The sequence below is a fragment of the Symphalangus syndactylus genome, chromosome 14, assembly GCF_028878055.3.
Source record: "Symphalangus syndactylus isolate Jambi chromosome 14, NHGRI_mSymSyn1-v2.1_pri, whole genome shotgun sequence".
In the NCBI taxonomy this organism is placed as follows: Eukaryota; Metazoa; Chordata; class Mammalia; order Primates; family Hylobatidae; genus Symphalangus; species Symphalangus syndactylus.
In genome coordinates, this window is record NC_072436.2 from 41745414 (window position 1) to 41762709 (window position 17296).

The window sequence follows — 17296 nt, forward strand, 5'->3', positions numbered from 1 at the left end:
AAGCGATTCTTCTGCCTCAGCCTCCCGAGTAGCTGGGATTACAGGTGTGAGTCAGGAAGTCGGGCTAATTTTTGTATTTTTAGTAGAGATGGGGGCTCACCATGTTGGCCAAGCTGGTCTTGAACTCCTGACCTCAGGTGATCTGCCCACCTTGGCCTCCCAAAGTGCAGAGGTTACAGGCGTGAGCCACTGCACCCGGCCTGAAATTATTTTTGAGTGTTCAATCCAGTGGCGTTGAATACGTTCACATTGTTATGTTGCCATCACTACTGTCCGTACCCAAGACTTTTTCATTATCCCCAACATAAACTCTGTACCTGTTAGACAGTGACTCCCCATTCCCCTTCCTCCCAGGCCCTAGTAATTCCGTTCTGTTTCTTATGAATGTATCTCTTGTAAGTACCTTATATTATGGGAATCAAGCAATATTTGTCACTCTGTGTCTGGCTTATTTCACTTAGCATAAGGTTTTCAATGTTCATCCATATTGTAGCATGTATCAAAGTTACATTGTTTTAAAGGCAGTATTCTATATAGTATTCCATTGTATGGATATACCACAATTTATCATTTCACCTGATGATGGACATTTGGGTTGTTTCCACCTTTTGACTATTGTGAATAGTGCTGCTGTGAACCATGGGTATGCAAATATCTGTTCAAGTCTCTGCTTTCAGTTCTTTTTAATATATACCTGGTGGTGGAATTGTTGGGTTATATAGTAGGTAGTTCGATGTTTAACTTTTTGGGGAACTGCTAAACTCATTTTCATAGTGGCTATACCATTTTACATCCTTATCAGCAATGCAAGAGGAAGGGTTCCAATTTCTCCACAGTCTTGCCAACACATATTATTATTTTCTATTTGTTTTTTTAAAAATTATAGCCATTCTAGTATTTACAAAGTGATATCTCATTGTTTTGATTTGCCTCCTTAATGATTAGTGATGTTGAGCATATTTTCATGTGTTTATTGGCCATTTACGTATCTTCTTTGAAGAAATATCTATGCAGATCTTTTGTGTATTTGAAAATTGGATTTTTATTTTTGAGTTTAGGCATTTTTATGCTCTAGATATTAATGTGTCAGATACATGATTTGCAAATATTTTCTCCCATTCTATAGGTTTTTCTGTGAATGTCTTTTCAGTAAAACTGGCATGAGTGCTCAGTTTACCTCTCTGGCCTTTCATCTTAGTTTTATCCTCTTGGTATTCCTTTATAACTTGTCAGCTCAGAGATCTATTTATAAAAATATGAATTTATTTTTATTTATAAAAATATTCTGAAAAATATCAACAGAAGCCCTTGTTGATAGGTTTTTGGTTTTGTCATTATAAGTTTTATTGGACTCTTTTTATTTTTTACTTTTTTAATTTGAGACAAGGTCTTACTCTGTCACCCAGGCTGGAGCGCAGTGGTGCAATCATGACTCACTGCAGCCTCAACCTCCCGGCGCTCAAGCAGTCCTTCCACCTCAGCCTCCTGAGTAGCTGGGACCACAAGTGCACATCATCACACCCAGCTAAAGATGGGGTTTTGCCATATTGCCCAGGCTGGTCTTGAACTCCTGACCGCAAGTGATAAGTTTTTTTTATGTGATGTTTAGCTAATGAGACATTTGTAGTAACCTTCTAGCTTATGGTGGCTCTTTTCTATTGAGTCACTTGTATATGCAGAGATGGCATTGTCTGTGTACGATTTGTTGAAATGAGGGAAAGGAAGGAAGTGAGATAACATTTATTGGGAGCCTGTTGTCTTCAAGGAACTTTATGTATGTTTTCTCATTTAATAGAGATCTTACGTACTTTTGTGTTTGTGTTATATGTTGAATATTTTAACTCTTTTGAGAGACTTTTTCCTTTGTCTTAGCTTTTTCTTTTCCTCTTCAAAGCAAATACCACTACAGCTCTGTACTACTAGATACTTCTTAGATAGTGAGAGAGCACTATTCGATACCTGTTGGAATGACTGAAAATAACTTTTGGTGAGGATATGGAGCAACCAAAACTCTCATACATTACTAGTGGGACTGCAAAAGTGGCATGGCACTTTGGAAAACTGTTTGGCAGTTTCTTGTGAAGTTAAACATACACTTACCATAAGACAAATCCCAACTCCTTGGTATTTACTTAAGAGAAATGAAAACATATGCCTACACAAAGACCTGCATGTATGTGAATGTCTTTGGGGCCAGGCGCGGTGGCATAATCTCAGCACTTTGGGAGGCCGAGGAGGGCGGATCACGAGGTCAGGAGATCGAGACCATCCTGGCCAACATGGTGAAACCCTGTCTCTACTAAAAATACAAAAATTAGCTGGGCGTGGTGGCGCATGCCTGTAATCCCAGCCACTCTGGAGGCTGAGGTGGGAGAATCGCTTGAACCCAGGAGGCAGAGGTTGCAGTGAGCCGAGATCGTGCCACTGCACTCCAGCCTGGCGACATGTGAGACTCTGTCTCGAAAAAATAAATAAATAAATAAATAAATAAATAAATAAATAAATAAATAAAGCAGCTTTGGTCATAATGACCACAAACTGGAACCAAATGTTCATCAGTTTTTGAGTAGGTAAACAAAGTTTGGTATGTCTGTATAATGGAATACTACTCAGCATGAAAAGGAAGAAACTAGTGATCCTTGGAGAGATGTGGATGAATCTCACAGACTTATGCTAAGTTAAAGAAGTAGCACAAAAAAGACTACATATCATATGATTCATTTACATGATATTGTAGGATAGACAAAACTGTAGAGCAAGAAAACAGGTGAATTGTTTCCAGTGCTGGGTGTAGGAGGAAAGGATTGACTATGAAAGGAACAAGGGAACTTTTTGGTGTGATGAAAGTATACTATATTGTGAGTGTGGTAGTGGTTATGTGATATAACATTTATGGAAACTCACAGAGCTGTACACCTAAAATGGATGAATTATTCTATGTTGTAATTATTTTCTAGTTATACTTCAGTTATGTAGCTAGGTGTGGTGGCTCATACCTGTAATCCCAGCAGTTTGGGAGGCTGAGGCAGAAGGATTGCTCGAGGTCATGAATTTGAGCCCAGCCTGGGCAACACAGCAAGACTCCGTCTTTACAAAAAATAAAAATAATATAAAAGAATTAGCTGGGCATGGTGGTGTGTGCTTGTAGTCCTAGCTACTCTGGAGACTGAAGCAGGAAGATTGCCTGAGCCAAGGAGTTTGAGGCTGTAGTGAGCTGTGATTGTGTCACCGCACTGCAGCCTGGGTGACAAAGTGAGATGCTGTCTCTGAAAAGAGAAAAATAATGTTGATTTTCTTCTTTTGCAGAGTATTGCACTGTACATACTTGGTGATGAGAGCTCGGTTTCTGATGAATCCTCACAGTATTTAACCAGAATAACTATAGGTAAGTTGGTTCAATGTTGCCTCTGGAAACAAATTTTTGTAAATGTCAATATCAGAATTGAAAAAAGAATTGAATTTTTCTTGTTTGCTTTGGCGGCCATGTCTTACCTTTTTAGTACTGTTCTGGTCTGTTGCGGTCTGTTGTCCACAACTAATTTTCAGGTATCAGGATTACTTAAAATCTAATAAATCTTGTATTTTCAGTGCGAGTAAAAGGACTATTTTAGCCTGAAGGAAATTATTGTACCATTGACTCTTGAACAACATGAGTTTGAACTGTGTGGGTCCACTTACAATGAAATTCTTTTCAGCCAAATGCAGATAGAAAATGCAGTATTCTCTGATGTGAAACCCATATGCCAGGTTCTTCAGGGCCAATTGCGGGACTTGAGCATGCACGGATTTGGGTACACATGGGGTGTCCTAACCAGTCCCCTGAGTATTCTGAGGGCCTTGACTGTACTTTTCAGCCTGCCACAGTATTGCTTATTTTATTATTTTTTTAGATGTTGTTTGCTAATGGATTCTTATTTTCAAATGTCTTCTACATGTTACATGTTTTCTTTACCAGGATGACTATCAAAATTAAGTTTCATTTTGTTGCCTTTTAGCCCCCCAGAAGTTGCAAGTAGAACAAGAGGAAAACAGGTGACTTTTATTTAGACTGTGCTTTTATGTCAGACATTTAAAACAATATTATTTACTGTTCTGCTTAATAACTTTATGTTTTATTCTCTTATAGGTTTAGTTTCAGGTATTCTGCGTCCGTTTCTAGTCTAGCTGAAAGATTGGTTGTCTGGATGACTAATGTAGGTGAGAGCTTCTTTGTTACCTCCTAACTAGGCCCTGCTTCCTCCAGACTAGCTAGAAGTGGAAGGCATGAGGAGAGAGGGGTTCTGGCTTTGTGAAAAGGCCTCACAAGATTGAGATTATGGTTCATCAAGCCATATTCTTTTTTTCTCGACAATCTTACAACTTCCATATAATAGTATTTGGGATACCAGCTTTTTATCTTGGTGCATAAGAAATCTTTATTTGACATTACATTGGACTATTTGAGGCTGTGGCTATGTAAGCTGGTCTCTGAGAATGGAGAACTCTAATCACCCTACGTGCACCCCTGAAATCATTTGATACTCAGATATCAGAAATGGGTGGTTTTGGCAAAGTCTAAAAGCAATAATATAAACATTTCAGGGTATACTTTTGAAGGATAAATGCACTTTTGAAGGGATTTCAGGCACCAAGATGAACATTGAACTGGGAAGAGGAAGAGGGAGGAAAAGAGTTCTATATTCCCTATTCCCCAAACCTATGCTCCTCGGTTTTAAATTAAGTAAAATACCAAAGAAATTTTTTTTCACAAAGAACTGAAAAACAAAATTAAAAATTATTGCCACGAAGACATGATTTTAAAAATGAGGGTGTTATATGGGATGTATGTTAAAAAGTAAAGTTTTAATAAATATTAAAAGATGTTTTTGAAGTGTTATCTAAAGTATGTTCTAAATGAAGTTTCTGACAGGTTTTTTTTTTTTTTTGCATTTTACCTTAAAAATGACAATAACTGTTGCATAGTATACATACAGGATACCTATGCTGAAAAATATTGGATTAGTTCTATCCATTTGTATATTGCATAATATTTAATAAGTGTTAGTCTCATATAAGGAAACATTTTTTGCCTCAATAGTTAATCAACTTTTTATAACTAATGCATAGTATTATAAAATTTAGAAAATCATGATAAGAAAAACATGATTTAATTAACCTGAGGATAAAAAAATTTAAATATGAAATATGGTATACTTACAAAATAATATGTCAAACGTATATGTTTAGTTTAGAGAATGGTACTAAAGTGAGTACTGATGTACTGGTCACCCACCCCTAGAAATAAAACATTACCTGCATAATAGAAGGCCCTTACATATCTGTTCTTGGATGGTCCCCTCCTGTCACACACCCCAATGTTATAGTAAACCACTGCCCTACCTACATTTGTGTTACCTTACTCATTTTTCTTTATAGTTTTACATCTTTATAAATTGCTAGGTTTTATGTAGTTTTGAAAATATATAGATGTAAATGTATGTTCCTTTTTCTTCACTCAACTTTGTTTTTTAAAGATTCATCCATGTGGACACATGTAGCAGTAGCAGTGGGTCATTCATTTTCTCTGATATAGAGATTACTTTGTTTGAACACATCACAATTTAATTACCCATTCTATTGATGATAGACAATCGGACTCACCCCTTTCTCCATCTCTTTTTTTTCATAACAAACCAGTATTGCTAATGAGTATTTTTATACCTGTGTCTTGGTGTACATGGGTATGAGTTTCTTTATGGCTGTTGATGGATCAAATGGGTGGACTGACCTATACATACCAACTGTTTTCCAAAGTGGTTGTACCAGTTTACACTACCATTGGCTATGGATAAGAATTATTGTTGCTCGGGCCGGGCACGGTGGCTCATGCCTGTAATCCCAGCACTTTGGGAGGCCGAGGCGGGCAGATCACGAGGTCAGGAGATCGAGACCATCCTGGCTAACACGGTGAAACCCTGTCTCTACTAAAAAAAAAATACAAAAAAATTAGCCGGGCATGGTGGTGGGCGCCTGTAGTCCCAGCTACTCGGGAGACTGAGGCAGAAGAATGGCGTGAACCCGGGAGGAGGAGCTTGCAGTGAGCTGAGATTACACCACTGCACTCCATCCTGGGTGACAGAGCGAGACTCCATCTCAAAAAAAAATAAAAAAAAAAAGAATAAAAAGAATTATTATCGCTCTACATAGTTGCCAACACTTGGTATTGATTGGCTTTGACATTTATATTTCTCAGTGGCTTTAATTTGCATTTTCCTGATCATTAATTAGGTAGAGCATCTTTTCATATGCATATTGCCCATTTATGTCTCCCCTTCTAGGAAATGTCTTTTTGTCCTTTATATTTTTCTATTAGATTGTCTTTTTTTCTTCAGGTTTTTGCAAGTTCTTTCAAAGAGACTTCCTATACTAGTCCCTGATGTCAAGACATTAGTCTGGTAGTAAGATGAATAAAATGAATTTATTTGTCAGGATAGATATTGTTGCCAACTTCAGTCAGGATAATTGGGACAGTGGCAAGTCTAAATTAAAATTTTTCTCTCTTCCTTTAACCATTAGGATTCACTTTAAGAGATTTGGAAACTCTTCCCTTTGGAATTGCTCTTCCCATCAGAGATGCAATTTATCACTGTCGTGAGCAGCCTGCCTCAGACTGGCCAGAAGCTGTCTGTCTCTTGATTGGACGTCAGGATCTTTCCAAGCAGGCCTGCGAAGGAAACTTACCCAAAGGGAAGTCTGTGAGTATCAACATAGAAAGTTCAGAGTTCCAATTTTAGCCTTAAATAAAATCATAAAGTAGAAATGTTCTTCATTTTTCTTTAAGGCTTTTTCTAAGTATATATATATTAGCTTGTCTTTTATATTATATGCCAGACGGGGTTTGTAATTGTACGCATCTTATTAATTGTAAGTTGAACATAGGAGCAGGAGATTTTGTGAATGTTCTGTCTTGTGCCTGGATCTTTCTTTGCCTTGAGTCAGGACAAGTCCTGAGTGTAGTCATGCAAACCACCATGGCTATTTCCCTACTTGTACCATATTAGTAATTAACCACTTTGTAATTATTGCATAGGAAAAGGGAGAGCACGTATATCCTGAATTTGGATGGGTAATTTTATACAAATATTTTCTACTGCATATTTTTTGATGTGTTGAATTTTTTGAATTTAACCTTTTAAATAGATATAAACATATTTGTTTATATTTCTTTTTTTATTAATTTTTTTGCACACAAAACAATAAACATTTTCTAAAAGTACATACAAACAAAAAGATGCATATCAAACATATGTTGCACATGGGAAGACGGAATAGAAATGGGGGGTGGTAATTAAAGAAAATAAATGAGAGAGGGACTTTGTATGGATCAATGATAATAACTCAATCCTCTATGTCTTTGACAAAGAAGGAGAAGGAAGAGGAAAAAAAAGAAAGTGAGATAAAGGATCAGAAAGGGAGGAAAATAGAAAAAATTAGAGTATGACCCCAGGGTAGACCTGTTTTGTTGTTGCTGGGTTGGTTGGTTGGTCTGTTGTATTTTTCATATGTTTCGCCATGTTGGCCAGGCTGGTCTCGAAATCTAGCCTCAAGTGATCAACCCGCCTTGGCCTCCCAGAGTCCTGGGACTACAGGCGTGAGCCACCACGTCCAGCCCCCACATTGCGTCCGGCCTCCGTGGTAGACCTCCCAGACGGGGCGGCCAGGCAGAGGTGCTCCCCACATCCCAGACGGGGCAGCCGGGCAGAGGCGCTCCTCACTTCCCAGACTGGGAGGCCGGGCAGAGGCGCTCCTCACTTCCCAGACTGGGAGGCCGGGCAGAGGCACTCCTCACTTCCCAGACGATGGGTGGCCAGGCAGAGGCGCTCCTCACATCCCAGACGATGGGCGGCCAGGCACAGACGCTCCTCACTTCCTAGACGGGGCGGCGGCCGGGCAGAGGCGCTCCTCACCTCCCAGACGGGGCGGCCGGGCAGAGGCGCTCCTCACATGCCAGATGATGGGCGGCCAGGCAGAGACGCACCCCACCTCCCAGACGGGGCGGCGGCGGGGCAGACGCTGCAATCCTAGCACCCTGGGAGGCCAAGGCAGGCGGCTAGGAGGCGGAGGCTGCAGCGAGCCAAGGCCACGCCACCGCACTCCAGCCTGGGCAACACCGAGCACTGAGTGAGCGAGACTCCGTCTGCAGTCCCAGCACCTCAGGAGGCTGAGGCGGGCAGACCACTGGAGGTCAGGAGCTGGAGACCAGCCTGGCCAACATGGCGAAACCCCGCCTCCAGGCAAAGGACAAAAAGCAGGCAGGGGTGGTGGCGTGTGCCCTCAATCCCAGGCAGCCCGCAGGCCGAGGCAGGAGAATCACCGGAGCCAGAGGCAGGGAGTCTGCAGCGAGCCCACTACACTCCAGCCTGGGCAACAGAGGGAAGAAAAGAGAAAGAGAGAGAGAGAGAGAGAGAAAAGAGAAAGAAGGAAAGAAAGAAAGAGGGGGGAGGGGAGGGGAGGGAAGGGGAGGGGAGGGGAGGGAAGGGAAGGGGAGGGAAGGGAGAATTTGTTTAATCATATAAAACTGCAGCCCAAGGGAAAAAAAATGTGTTTTTTTTTTTCAGTAGAGTTGTTTAAAAAGATGTCTTAAGCTATCCCTCCTGAAATACTGTCTTTCATCAATCATCAAGTTTGTTTTTTTTTTTTTTTAATGAGTTCTAGGAATCCTGCAAGTAGAAAGTAAAATTATTTCATTACTCTCCAATTATCTTTTAAATCATCCTCTCTTAAAACTTGAAAATGAAACTTTTAAAACTTATTCTAGAATTCTAGGTAACTTTAAAAAATGAACAGTAGAATCTCATCAAGGAGCATTCAGGAAAATAATAATTCCACTCCTGGTGACTCTTTTGTGTTCATGTCCCTGAGAAGACAGTGGGAATTTGGCCTTACCTCTTAGTGGCTTTTGAATCAATACATAATAATCAGTACATTGTAACTATGAGTCACCTTAGGTCTTATTACTACTTCTTCAGAGCCTATATCAAAACTTATTCCTAACCTCAGAGTTGCCTAATGTGTACCCATGCCGGAGTCAGTTTCCATGGGCATCTGATCTCCAGCAGGGTCATCCCAGCACGTCTCTCCTTTAATCTGCGTCTCAATCACAGCTCTTCGTTGAATTAGTATTTACATCCTGTTTTAAACAGAAAACAAATCTTTTTGCTTATAAAATGATTTTCCTGTGAGAGAGCAGTTCAGCACCATTAGCATTAAAACAATCTGTATTTGAATGTCATTTTAAGTAATTATGTCTAAATACAGTTCGTTCAGTTATTTGAGGCTACATTTTATAACTAATCCCATCTAAATTTATTTTGTCACTGTTTGAGACTATATAGCTAACTCACCCATTAGAATATAGTTTTTTTAAAAAATTAGATATTTTATAGGAACTAAAAGTGATTATTTGGTCGTATCTACTTTTTTTTAGGCTAACCTTGTTGTTTTCACATTAAATGTTGCAAAACTTTAACATTTCAACTTGGAGTTATTTTGTTAAAAGAGTATAATACTGTTTTTGAGAGAATATGATATGATTCCATGCAATTCACGTCTGTGTTACAGTTGGATTTAATTATTTGGACTGGGAAGCCCCATATTAAAGCACATGCTGGTCTTATGAGAACATGATGACATTCAAGGAATTTACCCTCTTACTTTTTTTGCTTCAGTTCAGTACTTTTCCTTCTAAGAAATTTTTATTGGAAACACATTTTTTAAAAATAGTGAAAACTGGCTGAGTATGGTGGCTCATGCCTGTAATCTCAGCACTTTGGGGTGGCCAAGGCGGAGGACTGCTTGAGCCCAGGAGTTTGAGACCAGCCTAGGCAACATAGTGAGACCTCATCTCTACTTAAACAATTTTATAAAAAATTTAGCCAGGTGTGGTGGTATGTGCCTGTAGTCCTAGCTATTGGGGAGGCTGAGGTGGGTGGATCTCCTTGAGGTCAGGAGTTCAAGACCAGCCTGGTCAACAGGGCAAGACTCTGTCTCTACAAAAAATAAAAAAAATTATCTGGGTGGGCGGTGCACATATGTAGTCCCAGCTACTCAGGAGGCTAAGGTGAAAAGATCGCTTGAGCCCAAGAGGTAGAGGTTGCAGGGAGCCATGATCACACCACTACACTCCAGCCTGAGTGACAGAGTAAGACCCTGTCTCAAAAAAAAAAAAAAAAAAAAAAACAACAAAAAAACTTAATAATGAAATCCAACCACGATCCTGTCTATTTAAAGTAGTAAAGTAAGAAAGTATTTCATTGTGTGACTTCTCCCAACCCTTGGTGTATATCCTTTCAGACTTTTTTCCTTCTCCTTCTATTAATGAACAGACAATATTTAAATTAGCATTATTAGCAGTGACTAGTATTCATATTCTACTTCCAATAATTTGTTTCTTTTTTAAAATGATCAGGATGTAGTTAGATTTTTTTTTATAGTTTATTCAGAATATTTCTCTGTTCGTATCCAGCCCCTTGACTGTTGTCCTAAATTTAAACTTTCCCCGTCATTTCCAAATATTTCCAAGTAGGCAGTGTAGTACTTTGTTTGTTTGGTGTTTGTTTGTTTGTTTGTTTGAGACAGAATCTCACTCTGTCACCCAGGCTGGAGTACAGTGGCACGATCTCAGCTCAGTGCAACCTCTGCCTCCCGCGTTCAAGTGATTCTTCAGCCTCAGCCTCCCCAGTAGCTGGGACTACAGGCGTGCGCCACTGCATCTGGCTAGCTAATTTTTTTATTTTTAGTAGAGACCAGCTTTCACCATGTTGGCCAGGCTGGTCTGAAACTCCTGGCCTCGGGTGATCCACCCACCTCGGCCTCCCAAAGTGTTGGGATTACAGAGTGTGAGCCACCACACCCGGTCAGCAATATAGTACTTTTTAGAAAGATTTGTAGATTAGAGTCCCAGTATACATTGTGGCCCCAACTCATCCCTGCTTTGGAAAACATATTTTCTCTGTGCTAGTATAGTATGGCACATCAGCCTATATATCTTCATGTTCAGTAAGTGCATGTTAACTGCTTTTGAAATTATTATTACGCCAGGCGCGGTGGCTCACGCCTGTAATCCCAGCACTTTGGGAGGCCGAGGCGGGCGGATCACAAGGTCAGGAGATCGAGACCATCCTGGCTAACACAGTGAAACCCCGTCTCTACTAAAAATACAAAAAATTAGCCGGGCGAGGTGGCAGGCGCCTGTAGTCCCAGCTACGCGGGAGGCTGAGGCAGGAGAATGGCGTGAACCCCGGGGGGCGGAGCCTGCAGTGAGCCGAGATCGCGCCACTGCACTCCAGCCTGGGTGAAAGAGCGAGACTCCGTCTCAAAAAAAAAAAAAAAAAAGAAATTATTATTACAATAAAGTCTGTTACTCAGGTGCTCTCATCAGATGTTCCTTCAGGAACAGAAACTGAGGAGGAAGATGACGGCATGAATGACATGAATCACGAGGTCATGTCATTAATATGGAGTGAAGATTTAAGGGTGCAAGATGTGCGAAGGCTTCTTCAGAGTGCGCATCCTGTCCGCGTCAACGTAGTGCAGTACCCAGAGCTCAGCGACCACGAGTTCATTGAGGAAAAGGAAAACAGGTGAAAGAAAACACGTGCACTATCTCCTGTCACGTTTTGTTACATTTGTGTCTTGTTTATATTTGTTTTTCCTTCAAGTTTTTAGCATTTAAAACCCTAAAGAGATTTAAAAGATACTTTCAAGTGAAAATATGCCCTGTGTTTTAAGTTTTCATCCAAGTTCAACAAACCACGTGTGTTAGCAAAATGTCTGGCTTTTGAGGACGTAATTGTTGTATTTCATATTGTCCTCCTCTTGAAATACATATAACAGTTTACTCTTTAGGAAAGGTGAATGTAAAACCATTTTGCCTGATAGTTACCTTAAGAATTTACAAACAAAACACTGGACTTGTTTTTCTGTGTCTTGATCAGGAATGGATTTTGAGGTTAGTGGGGTTTTTAGTGTAGTTTAAACTTATATCAGTTTTTTTTTGGATATGATAGATAATACTCCAAATAAAAATAGATAAGCCTTTCTTCTGCCACTCCCCTGCACAGGATACATCCCTTGATACATTGTAAGACTCACATGACTGTGACATTCCAGAGCTATTCTCTTGGGACACTTCTATTTTAAAATTCTCTCCTGTTCTTTTATCTGCTTGTCTCTATCATCTATCACTCATCTGCCACTGTTTTCTAGTTCTCTTACTTTTTTTATGGTACTGTTTTGAGGGGAAGGGTCACCCACACTTAGCCACAGGCTGCTGAAGATCTGAATTAGTTGTGATTTCCCTATTAACTGTTTCCTCTCCACATGTACCCAGTTATTAGTCACCTGTGAATAAAAAGATGGAGTGACAGAAGTTGAGTTTAGAGCATAGGATTTATGAGCATGGCCTCTAGAGCCAGGCATGGCCATGCTGTGCTGGGTGACTTTGGTTAAATTACTTTACCTCTTGTTGCCTCAGTTGCCTCGTCTGTAAAAATAGGCATACTTCATGCGATGGTGCTGTGTATCAAGTGAATTATTTTTACATAGCATTTAGAATACTGCCCAGTACGTAGTAAAGCTCAGTGCAGTCAGCCATTATTGGTAGTAGAGTTCATTGATTCTAAGATGCAAGTTTTTTCACTTTTTAATATCTCTGAAATCAGATGTGTATTTCAGTGAACAGGTGTCAGTTTAATTGGCAGTGCTTTTTCTTAGTTTCTCATGAAATAATGATACCTCTTATCAGTGGCATCTTATATTCAGGGGATATAATATTGTTCTCATTATAATTTTGTTACTTATGCAGAGTTGAAGTGAATTATGTGTAAGATTTCCTCTAAAAAAATTCTATGGGTTGCAACAGCCTCTTGGCTTTGAATTTTCCTGATCCCAAATTAATGTGGTGGTCGTGTTCCCAGAGAATTTTTTTTTTTTTTTTTTTGAGACGGAGTCTCGCTCTGTTGCCCAGGTTGGAGTGCAGTGGCACAATCTCGGCTCACTGCAAGCTCCGCCTCCCGAGTTCATGCCATTCTCCTGCCTCAGCCTCCCAAGTAGCTGGTACTACAGGCGCCTGCCACCATGCCCGGCTAATTTTTTTTGTATTTTTAGTAGAGATGGGGTTTCACCGTGTTAACCAGGATGGTCTCAATCTCCTGACCTCGTGATCCGCCTGCCTCGGCCTCCCAAAGTGCTGGGATTACAGGCGTGAGCCACCACGCCCGGCCCCCAGAGAATCTTTAAGACAGCAAAATTTTTCTTTCCAGTTAGCTAGAAAAACAGTTATGTGTGTCCAGTTAAGGAGGGAGTATGCTTATGAATAGCTTTGTCTGCACAGAAAATGTTCGTCAGTTGTCAGCCTCTGAAGGGATATTTCTGTGTCTTCAGATATAACTTGTATAAGCGTTTCTTAGTTATAAATGCCCTACTTCCAAAATTTCTGTTAGTTTTTTTTAAGTGGCTATGTGGAATGTTAAGCTATTTTAACATAGGAACAAGTTGAAGAGTGGTATATTAATTTCACAGTAGAGCCAACAGAAACCATTTTAACCTTGAACATACCTGATATATAATGGTATTAGTCCTATAAATCTAGCCATCATGTAAGTGAAACCAATCTGTATTTCCCTTGGAGACACCATGAAATCCATTCACCTCTAACATAGGTACCTTGTTTCTTTTCTTGTGTACAAGCCACAGAAATGGTACTTCTGAGGCTGTATTGGCAAAAGGGGTGGGAGGAGGATCCCACATGTACTGAGGACAGCTAGACTGAAATTAACACAGTGATAGAAACCCCAAAAAGTACTGTATTTTCCTTTGAGAAGGTTAGCATCCATCGGAGTGGAATTTTAAATTTCTTTTTTTTTTGAATGCCTAGAGAGAGTTGGCTTGGTTTATAGGCCAGGTGGTTTTCATTCAATGTAAATATGAAAAAAAACAAAGGAAATACGTCTCTGCCTAAGAGTGTAATAGGAACAAGAATATTAAAATGAAAATAATCATGTTTGGGTAGTTCACTCACGTCTTTGTATGAATTTACTTTGAGACAACTTCATCTTACACAGTACACCTTCTTTTGAAATACTTACAGGTATATTTCAATTTCACTTTGCTTTAAAAATTTTCACATGTTGGTTTTTACTTTAATTACAGATTGCTTCAATTGTGTCAGCGAACTATGGCTCTTCCTGTAGGACGAGGAATGTTTACCTTGTTTTCATACCATCCAGTTCCAACAGAGCCATTGCCTATTCCTAAATTGAATCTGACTGGTATGTTAAATTCTTGGCTCAATGAGAAAGGAAAATGATTAAGTACATGCATTAAGTGTAGTTCTTTAAATTAGTTAAAACAAAAGAAATGCTCCCTCTATCCCCAGTGATTTTAAATTTTCCTAACAGCTGTTATAGTGGTTATCAAAGCTCAAATACCATGTCAAACTAAACCTTGAGAGAAGCAGAATATAGTTCATTACTCATTTTTGCTTTTTAATGAGGTGATTTCAAGATATAAAAAGTCACTTGGAGAAGTTCAGAAAGATATTATTGATAATGATGAGACTATTGAATTTTAAATAATCAGGTATAATATGTAAAAATATTTAGTTTTAAAATGTCTTATGTCATAGTTTGAACAGATGATCATTGTATAAATCAAGAAATGTACTAAGCAAAAAGAGAAAAAATGGTCACTTGCAGTACTCCCACTCTTCTGCGTCACTCCTTTTAGCATTTTAGTATATATGTTTCCTAAGTTTATTTCCACATATTTATAATTTTATATTTGTTTAATTATCAGAAAATTTAAATCTATTTTAGATATTTTTTTAAAATTTACAGTGAACTTCCTTTTATATCTAGCAAATAAATGTATGTGTTTATAATTATGTGTATGTGTTGTATACACGTGTTTTTAATCGATACATTCATTTTTATTTGCTTCAGAGTATTTCATTCAGTGGGTATACCATAGTTTATAGAAGCAGCCTGGTATTGTTGGAAATTACAGTTTTTTGGTATTATAAACATTGTTGGGGCGTATTTGTCCTATGTATTTAGGCTAAATGCTTGGAAGTAGAACTCTTAGGACAGCAAGATGAATGGTTTTAAGGAACATGTCAAATTGCCTTTCTGGTTGGCACAAGTTTTTATTTCTGCCGTATATGACTGTAGTTATAGTCTTGATTACAATGAGTTTTATAGTGCATGTCCCCCTAATGCTGATTTGAATGTGTTCTAAAGGTGACAATTACATAGTTGAAATTATCATTGAAACTCTATTATAGTATATATGGTTTTGTGAAACCTATACAAAATGTGTGTATAATGTAGTGTATAGTATATGTAGTAGTATATAATGTGTAATTTAATATATGATAAATAGTACATAATATATGCAAACATAATTGTGCAGTATTTTAAATTGCATACTTTAAAAAATCCAGAGTTCCACTCAGATTTGTGAAAAGCTTGTGCTTTGAGCAGCATGCAGGAAATGAGATTGACTAAGTGAAGAACACATTCCCATCTCCATATCATGCTTATTCTGAGCCCTAATCTCACTGAGGGACATAGTGAGCAGAGTTGCTTTTAATATTTAAATTGTCTCAGAGGTAAAGCACCTGTGGCAAAATTTTAACAATTATTGATTCTTGATGGAAGGCATGGTATGTAGATGTTCATTTTAGTAGTCTTTCCAACTGTTTATATGAAAGATTTCATATAATAAGTGCGGGTTAAAAAGAAAATCTAATGCAAAATTGGCAAATGTTAAAATGTATTCAATCTGGGTGATTTAGTACTCAAGTGATACTTGGGTGGGTTTAAAAAATACACAGATGCATCTTTTTTTCTGAATACATTTAATTGAATTTGCATGATTTAAAATGTGTTTATGACATTAATCCAACATTTTATTCTTTTAGACATTCTGGTAGGCCAAAAAGAAAGGTTATCCTGTTAATTTAGGAAAAAATATTTTCTTAAATAGTTGCTTAACCCACACTGATGTGGCCTGTTATACTTTTGTATGTTGTTTTTCTCACTGAAGAAAATTTACCTTACCCTTTGCATTTTATTTTCTCTTGTGTATAAATATTATGTCTTATGCATATGATGAATGAATGTTTCAGAAAGGTCACTCAGTTTTTTCATATTGATATGTCTGCCTTTTTTGAGAAAGTACAAGTATAACTTACGAACTTATTACTCATTGTGGTGCTAACACTAGCAGTTGAGTTAGCTTTTAGGTACAAAAAGCATATAGTAAAGACAAATAAGTCTTACTTTGTGCTTTGTGTGTGTATGTATACATGCTACAAATAAGACACTCTGCATCTACTTAAAATTCATTTTACATAACATCTTAGAACTCTTTTAAAATGGTATTTTTAAAGCTGCAGTGAAATGGATAACTTTATGCAGTAATTAAAATATTTATGTTAATCATTTTATCCATGACTTAAGACAATATTCAAAATATATTTAAAAGATTCAGTGTTTGCTGTATATAATGTAGATCAAAAAGAAAAGAATCAAGAAAAAATTCGTAGAGAACATATAGCATTGTGAACATATAATTTACGTTGTTCTTAAATAAATGGACCATAAAAGTTTAGTGAATGCCCTTTTGAAGTTCACTGGGTGATTCAAGTCTATAAAAGGATGCTTTTTACAAAACTATCTCTAAGCATTTTAAACAATAGCATATAATTATATATCTATAGCTGTATGTATATACAGAGAGAAAAAAGAGAGAGAAGGGAGCATATATAGGTAAGAGCTATAGCAGATTTATTAAGGTTCTTGTTTTTTTTTTTTTTTTTTTTTTGAGATGCTGTCTCTGTCTGCTGCCCAGGTGGGAGTGCAGTGGCATGATCTTGGCTCACTACAACCTCCGCCTCCCAGGTTCAAGTGATTCTCATGCCTCAGCCTCCCAAGTAGCTGGGACAGGCACGCACCACCAGGCCTGGCTTTTGTCTCTTCTTAAGATGTCATTTTTCCTTAATGTCCGGGGGAAAATATAGGATAGAACATTTGAAATTAACATCAATGTCATCAGATGTTGGGATTTATAACTTGTATAGTTTAACAGTGATGTTAGTCTTTGTTTTGGTTTCTAAACTTTCTACTGTTTGAAAGGAAGATTTCAAAGCAGTGATTATCCCAGTCATCTCTGTATAATGTTAAATTGGTATCAGTTATCTCATTATATAGCCTCATACATTTTAACAAAAAGGACAATGAACTGTTTAGACAAT

General features: G+C 38.3%; 1 protein-coding gene across 13 annotated transcripts in view; it reads left to right on the forward strand.

The window, feature by feature from the left end:
• Positions 1-17296, forward strand: part of ANAPC1 (anaphase promoting complex subunit 1) — a 121761-nt gene that overhangs the window by 57060 nt on the left and 47405 nt on the right. For 7 of the 13 annotated variants that reach the window (XR_008650996.2, XM_055243477.2, XM_063616642.1 and 4 more), the window contains 6 exons: positions 3307-3385; positions 3996-4032; positions 4127-4197; positions 6556-6734; positions 11395-11621; positions 14191-14309. Coding sequence is in view for 12 of the 13 variants with exons in the window: in XM_055243477.2 (XP_055099452.1) it covers positions 3307-3385; positions 3996-4032; positions 4127-4197; positions 6556-6734; positions 11395-11621; positions 14191-14309 (712 nt within the window). In the remaining variant the exon portion in view is untranslated. The remainder of the gene's footprint in view (positions 1-3306; positions 3386-3995; positions 4033-4126; positions 4198-6555; positions 6735-11394; positions 11622-14190; positions 14310-17296) is intronic. The other 6 variants (XM_063616635.1, XM_055243480.2, XM_063616639.1 and 3 more) reach the window with 1 other exon arrangement.